General features: G+C 50.5%; 2 protein-coding genes across 2 annotated transcripts; both read right to left on the bottom strand.

Moving 5' to 3' along the window:
• Positions 1-575: 575 nt before the first annotated feature.
• Positions 576-2,933, bottom strand: LOC139835642 (uncharacterized). Its single transcript, XM_071825501.1, has 2 exons — positions 892-2,933; positions 576-786 (listed from the first exon to the last, which is right to left on the bottom strand). The coding sequence occupies exons 1-2, from the start codon at positions 2,931-2,933 to the stop codon at positions 576-578; spliced, it is 2,253 nt and encodes a 750-aa protein (XP_071681602.1).
• Positions 2,934-3,446: 513 nt separating this feature from the next.
• LOC127323484 (ADP-glucose phosphorylase) lies at positions 3,447-6,633 on the bottom strand. Its single transcript, XM_051351620.2, has 3 exons — positions 6,056-6,633; positions 4,150-4,440; positions 3,447-3,951 (listed from the first exon to the last, which is right to left on the bottom strand). Exons 1-3 carry the CDS (start codon positions 6,557-6,559, stop codon positions 3,691-3,693), a joined length of 1,056 nt encoding a protein of 351 aa, XP_051207580.1. The 5' UTR covers positions 6,560-6,633; the 3' UTR covers positions 3,447-3,690.
• Positions 6,634-7,173: the final 540 nt, after the last annotated feature.

The following is a 7,173-nucleotide window of genomic DNA, read 5'->3' as shown; positions in this document are numbered from 1 at the left end:
CCCTGTGATAGCGCATGTATGGCTGGTAGCAACCTCACGGCGAGAAAGAGCGTCAGCGACAATGTTCTGTCGTCCTGGTTTATACTCTACTGTAAAGTCAAAGCCCAAAAGCTTGCCAACCCAATGATGCTGCGGAATTGTGGCCAGGCGCTGGTCCAGCAAAAATTTGAGGCTGTAATGATCAGTTTTGACAATGAAAGCACGACCCCAGAGATAAGGGCGCCAATGACGCACGGCTTGAACAAGCCCTATGAGTTCCCTCTCATATGCCGCTAAAGAAACATGTCGTGGAGCGATGGGTTTGCTGAAGTAGGCAATTGGCCCTTCTCCTTGATGCATCACGGCACCAAAACCAGATCCAGAGGCATCACATTCCACAATGAACGGAGCTGTAAAATCAGGCAACCGAAGAACCGGTGCAGTAGTGAGTGCAACCTTAAGGGCCTCAAATGCGGTCGCCGCCTGGTCAGTCCAGAGAAATCCATCCTTCTTCAGTAGTGCGGTGAGGGGCGCCGCAATGGTGCCGAACCCCTTAATGAACTTGCGGTAGTATCCCGCCAAACCCAAGAATCCCCTCACAGCTCGGGCGTACGGGGTGCCGGCCAGTCGACCACGGCGAGGACCTTATCGCTGTCCATGGCCACTCCTTCCGCAGAGATGACGTGTCCCAGATAGGCCATAGATTGCTCCCCAAAAGAGCACTTGGAGCGCTTGAGATACAACTGATGTGTGCGCATAGCCTCCAAGACGAGCTTGACATGGCGAAGGTGGTCCGACCACGAGGAACTGTATATCAAAATGTCGTCAAAGAAAACCAGAACAAATCAACGAAGGAAAGATCCAAGTACATCGTTCATCAGTGCTTGGAAGGTCGCCGGCGCATTGGTTAACCCAAATGTCATCACCACAAACTCAAAAAGGCCCTCATGAGTGCGGAATGCCGTTTTGTGGATGTCTTCCGGGGCCATTCGAACTTGATGGTAGCCTGATCGTAGGTCCAGCTTCGTGAAAAATCGGGCGCCTTTCAGCTCGTCTAGCAGCTCATCCACAACTGGAATAGGGAACTTGTCCTTGATGGTGACCATGTTGAGACCACGAAAATCGATACAAAAACGCCATGTACCATCATGCTTGCGTACCAGGAGCACAGGTGATGAGAACGCCGACGAGCTTTGGCGGATAAGGCCCCGAGCGAGCATCTCTGCACATTGACGTTCCAGTTCATCCTTCTGAATAGCCGGGTAGCGGTAGGGCCGGATGGCGACGGGCTGCGTCCCAGGAATAAGGTGAATATGATGGTCATGAGCGCGTGGCGGCGGTAGACCCTGGGGCTCGGCGAAGACGTCCGAGAACGCGGCCAGGAGGCTGTCGAGAAGAGCTCTGCCCTCGCAGACATGTAGGTGTGCAGGCCGGCCTGAAGAACCCAGACCTGTCCACTCCACCCGATGATCCGTGTGCCAAAACGACATCCACTGAGTGGTGAAATCCCACACAATGGGTCCGAGCGTCTTGAGAAAACGTGTACCAAGCACAACGTCAAACCCGCCCAATGGAATGGCGTGCAAGTCGACCAAAAAATTCTCCGTGTCAATCGTGATCGCTGCCTGCTTGAGTAGTCCACGGCAAGTAACCCGGTCCCCATTAGCAACTGTGACTCCAAGGCGGCGATCAGAGGAGAAGGGCAACCCCACAATAGTGGCCAACTCCTCGTGAATGAAGTTATGCGTACTACCAGAATCCAGCAGGGCAACCAGGTCACGATCCCCGATACGTATAGCAACCTGCATGGTATCGCTGGTGGGAATTCCAGTGACAGCGAGAAGTGAAATTTTGGCCTCCTCATGTGCATCTGCTAAGGGCTCCTCCTCGTCATCAGCGGACTGTATGTAGAACAGCCGTTTGCAGCGATGTCCCCGCACAAACTTCTCGTCACAATTGAAACACAGGTTCTTGGCACGGCGGTCATCCATCTCAGCAGGGGTGAGCTTTTTGAAAACGAGTGCTGGTGCTGACCCGGATGATTCTTGGGCTGCTGGAGTGGGGCTGGCTGCGGTCCTGGACGGGCGGATTGGCCGAGTCGCAGTTGTGGCGGCTCCAGTAACAATGTTCAGGTGCTCGAAGGATATGGCCAAGTCCATCGCGGCGTCGAGCGTAGCAGGTTTCAGCATCTCCACCTGCGTCTTCATGGGCTCCCCCAAATTATTGGTGAATATATCCCGCTCCTCGGCGTCGGCGATTGGCTGGATCCGTGAGAGATTTTCGAGGAAGCGCTTGGAGTAATCCGCGACAGTGCTAGTATGGCGTGTCGAGATCAGCTCCCCGAAGGGGTTGGCGCGGGTCGGTGGTCCGAAGTGGTTGGAGATTAGGGTCTGAAACTCACCCCAAGACGGTCGCTGACCCAGTTTTGCCACGAGGTGGCCGTACCATAAGGCGGCGACGTCGGTGAGGTGGTACGAAGCCAACCAGGTCTTATCGGATTCCTGCGTTCGCTGACCGAGGAAGAAGAGGTTGCAGCGCGTCAACCATGGTCGTGGGTCGCTTGCCCCATCAAAGAGGGGAAAGTCGATTTTGTAGAGGCGGGGGGCGCGATCAGATGCGTCCGCCATGGCCGGCGGTACACCAACCCTGGCCGTAGACGTTGGCGCCTGCATGAGCCCTAGGCCGCCAAGTTGGGGCGCGCCCTTCCCTTCAAGGCGAAGGAGAGCGAGATTGTGGGCACGTTGCTGCTGAACTGTATCCGCGATATCGCCCTGGAACTTTTGGAGCGTCTCGGCGATGGACTTGAGGGTGGCGCGGTCCTCCGCACGTTCAACCCTTGCTTGGTGATTTTCATCGGCGAGGCTGGTGAGGGTGGCGAGCACAGATTGGTGATCCTCCTGCTGTTTGGCGATGATCTCGGCTAGGGTTTGCGGAGGTGGCGGCGGAGGCTCCATGGCAGCCGCCGGGATCGAAGATGAATCTGATACCAAGTTGTCACGGTTTGGGGGAGGATTGGATCGTAGGTTGTAGTTGTGATCGGTGGGAGGCTTAGGGCGATAATCCCGTCGGCCTATGGTTGGAGAAGGAGGTGAGGATAGGCGCAGGGAGCAAGAGGTGAGAGATTGGATTAATTCTGCTTGTTTCTTGAAATGCATAGGGATGGCTTTATATATTAGTTCCTTGAAACGCATAGGGATGGCTTTATATATTAGCCAATTACAGAATTTGCATCTAACTCTAACTCTAGTTTAGGTAATTGGGAGGGTAACCTTCTTCGGGACTAAACCTTTCCAACTATACCTAAACTCTACTAACTTAAACTATGAGGACTCTAAGAGGCCGCAGGGCCCTTGCCCTTGCGACGGCTGTAGGCTTGGCCCCACATGACATTGTACCATCAAGGTCATGGACTCATGGTACACTGAATCACAGATATACTGCAATAAACAACTTAGAAGACCGAACACTGCTCAGGAAAATTCTGAATTCAAGACCACCCTTCCAGTTCCAGGTGAAGAAATACAAACTCCACCAGAAAAGCACTTGCAGGGTTAAGAACTTCGAGTTTGATCACATTCTCTCAGTAACACGTATCATGTTAACTGTCCACTCAGATTATTAGCAATGTAGTACCAATTATCTTCGGAAAAAATGACACTATAGAGGAACAACACAACCGTAGTTCCAGCATGACAGAGAAATAAATCAGAGCTATATTGAGCAGTCGATTTCCCTTAGGATCTTCGCTGCATCTTCAGGGAAAACTGGGTTGATGTAGCACCCGCTTCCCATCTCAAATCCACCAGTTACACTCAACTGCGGCACTATCTGGAGGAACCAGTGTGTGTAAGGCATGCAGGATGAGGAGAGTCCAAATGGCGCACTGTGGATCATATAGTTGAACGGCGGATCATTGAGCTGCTTGCACAACTTTTCCAGTATGTTTTTCAACAGAGACCCCAGATCCAATACCTGTATACAGCATAGTAATAATTTATTACAAACAAAAGAGCACTGAATAACAGCAGATGGCAGGAGAATCCATGAACTCTATGAAGTTTAATTTCATAGCTCAGGTCATTAAACATATATTTGTGCAGAAAAATGTAGTTTGAGCTAGTATGGTTTATAAAAAAGATGGGATCAAATAGAATAACGAACAATCCATACCTTATCCTGATCTATTTCATGGAAAAAGGAGCTATGTTCCTGAGGAATGATCCATATCTCAAATGGATAAGATGCTGCAAAAGGAACAATTGCAGAAAAATTCCGTGTCTCGCTGACCAAGATATCCTTGCACTGAATCTCACAAAGGCTGCACTTTCCCGACCTCTCAAAAACCTCCTTCATGCAGTTAAGCCGGGAGGTAACTGATGGAGGGACAAAAGGAGTTCCAATCATCTGGCTGTGTGAGTGTGCCATTGAAGCTCCAGCAGACGCCCCGTGGTTCTTAAACACCTAAGCAATTCAAGACAACAGAATTTTTTCATGTAACAAGAGGAATTTGGCAACACATTGTACAAGCTACAGTAAACTAAGTAACTCAAGTAGCTAATGCTATAACAAAATAAAGGCTATTACTTGTATTTTTTTCAGTGCCATAGCAGCACAAATAAATAGACAATGAAATATGAATTTGAGAACAAAAACTGGGCTCAGTTCTCATGCAGATATGCAGCATTAGCAAGAGTTGCAGCTAATTTATTGTGATTGATCAATGTATCATCAATACCACTTTACTTAATAAGCAGGTTTTATTTGTATTAATTCAAGGATACACACTTCAGTAGAGCATCTGAACCATGCGCACCAAATATTTCATGCAGCCTGGAATCTCTGAACAGATAATGTAATAGCCAACATGCACAAGCAGCCAGGCCACCAGATCTAGGAGCCTCAGTTGCACTTGCCCCTGTTCTGTCTTATGTCATTTTCCTTTATAAGTTAGATTAGAGTAGTTTGATTTTGGCCTATTTTATGTTTTCATTATCTGGAGTCGTGGTCACCATTGGCGGTTAAGCATTGCGCCTTCTCAGTGCTCATCTTTAAATACACAATGTCACACATTTACTTATCAGAGCATCGGCTTGTTCCCATAGCATAAATGACTGGCTCTGTATAGTTGGCCAAATATAAAAGATCCAAAGTGTTAAAACGAGCCAATGAAGTATTGCTATTTCCCTTGCGTATTACTGCCATTTTTGAACTCAGGCAAGAGGTTTCTACATGCACAGATATGTTACCTGGCAGTGCATGAAAGAGAGCTGAGCATGAGGAAAGCACTAAGTGACAAAACTGCAGTAAATCCTGCCACGGCGATCACTACATAGTGTTAAAAAGATTTAACGTTTGTCAACCGACATATAGAACAGAACAAAACAAAATAGAACATGGTAACTTGGAAATGTGTTATTCAGCTTCAATTAGAAAGTGCATGACTGTTGAAAGGGTTTTGAAATAAACATCGGCTCCACAGAAAATGCCCCTGAATACAACACAATCTGCAGCCTAAACTCAAAAGTAAGTACACATACTATGCTACCAGGCTATCAGCTAATTTGCAGATTGTGCCGCCAAAATGCATTATCCAAACAAAATGAAAAACTGCTGAAAAAAGCCAGAAAATCCCAACAAATTATCCATATTCAGTTTGGCCATTAAGTGTATGATTAGACCCATTGGCAGAGAAAACTTAGGTACATTGTATGGATAACAAAGAAGAAACACTAGGACTGCACATAATATCTTAGTTCAGCGCTATATCTTTGTCAACTAGTGCATCGATTTTAATTCCACACCCAACTCCTAAATCATTTAATTTGCACCTTGAACTATCAAAACTATTAACATCTAGGATTTTTTTTGTAGTTCTACTAACCTGTAAACGACAATTGCTAGGGCCGCTTCTAAGAACATCACATTGGCAGTTTGCCACTCCTTTAAGAACTACCGAAATGACATGTACGCGACGAATTGTCACCATTTGTCAGATCACGTAGACCCAGCTATGGAATCTAGTACGGGGTAATAACTATATAAGCATATAAGCGCTGAAGTTTAAATAGAGAATCACCTGAACATACTTCACCGCTGGGTGTTGAGCTAACTGCCGCACCCGACGCGCGTAGGCGAGCAGGACGTCGCCGACCCCCTCCGCGTCCAGGTCCCAGAGCCGCACGTCGTGGCGCGGCGTCTCGATGACCACGTCGTGGAAGCCGAACCCCCGCACGGCGCACTCCCCCGCGCCGACGGGCTCCTTCTCCCCCTCCTCCGGCGGCGGCGGCTCCACGTCGCGCCGCAGCGCCGGGAACAGGTTCTCGATCACGCGGATCCGCCACGGCGACGACGCGTCGGGCGCTGGCACGCGGAATATCTCCGGGGCGCACTCGGACTCGCGGCCGAGGCAGAAGGGGCAGGAGGGCTTGGGGGCGTTGCCGTCGGCGGGGCTGGGATTCGCGGGGCCGTGGGACTTGAGGTCGGTGGGGCGGCGCGAGCGCGCCGGCGAGAAGATGACCCAGCGCCCGAACACGGCGTCGCGGCGCGCCTCCGAGGTTCTAGAAGCTTCCGCCATCGCCATCGCCTTCCCCTTTCCCTTTCCTGCTTCGTGTTGGCAGGAGTGGGCGACCCTTGGGCTCTGTTCCAGAAAGACGCTCGGCTCGGGGCTGCTGGAGATGTGCCGCCGGCGGTGGGACCGGATGGTCATAGGGACATCAGAGTTGTGTGTGACTGGACTGTGGGGCACATGAGTTTGAGTTTGACCATTTTATGCATGCGGGACCTGTAAGATCTCGTTGCGTTCGCTGCATGGTGGGACACTCGAATGTTTTGTCAGCCTGGCGAATGTAAAAGCATCTCCACCCGGCGTCCCCGAAACATCCTCCAAATTTTTTTGGAACGCGCTGGACATTTTCCGTTCAAAGTCGCGTGTCTTAAAGGTTCTTTCTGCCCGACGCTGCTCAATACGGTGGCCGGCGTCCCGAGTCCATCCCCGGTCCATAGGGGCGCTCCGGGCAGCGAGAAGCGAGACGGGAAGTGGCGGGCCCGACGCGTCATGGACACATGAACGACGCTCAACCGTCGCCTACCTAGCGACGGTACAATTGCTGGGAAGGGGAACCGTCGCAGTGGCAACCACGTCGATCGACACGCGAACCGCCGGAATGGAGAGCGAACTCCGCGGAAGAGCAACCA

The sequence above is a fragment of the Lolium perenne genome, chromosome 2 (genome assembly GCF_019359855.2).
Source record: "Lolium perenne isolate Kyuss_39 chromosome 2, Kyuss_2.0, whole genome shotgun sequence".
Taxonomy (NCBI): Eukaryota; Viridiplantae; Streptophyta; class Magnoliopsida; order Poales; family Poaceae; genus Lolium; species Lolium perenne.
Note: the sequence above shows the minus strand (reverse complement) of the source record. Positions and strands in the feature narration are given on the sequence as shown.

Bases quoted from the DNA above. Each gene is read 5' to 3' on its own strand.
- LOC127323484 (XM_051351620.2), bottom strand. From the start codon at position 6,559: ATGGCGATGGCGGAAGCTTCTAGAACCTCGGAGGCGCGCCGCGACGCC. The intron at 4,441-6,055 runs GTGATTCTCTAT...TGAATTGCTTAG, and splicing joins CAGCGGTGAAGTATGTTCAG to GTGTTTAAGAACCACGGGGC. The intron at 3,952-4,149 runs GTATGGATTGTT...TGCTGTATACAG, and splicing joins ATGAAATAGATCAGGATAAG to GTATTGGATCTGGGGTCTCT.
- LOC139835642 (XM_071825501.1), bottom strand. From the start codon at position 2,933: ATGGAGCCTCCGCCGCCACCTCCGCAAACCCTAGCCGAGATCATCGCC. The intron at 787-891 runs GTTAACCAATGC...TTTGATATACAG, and splicing joins TTTGTGGTGATGACATTTGG to TTCCTCGTGGTCGGACCACC.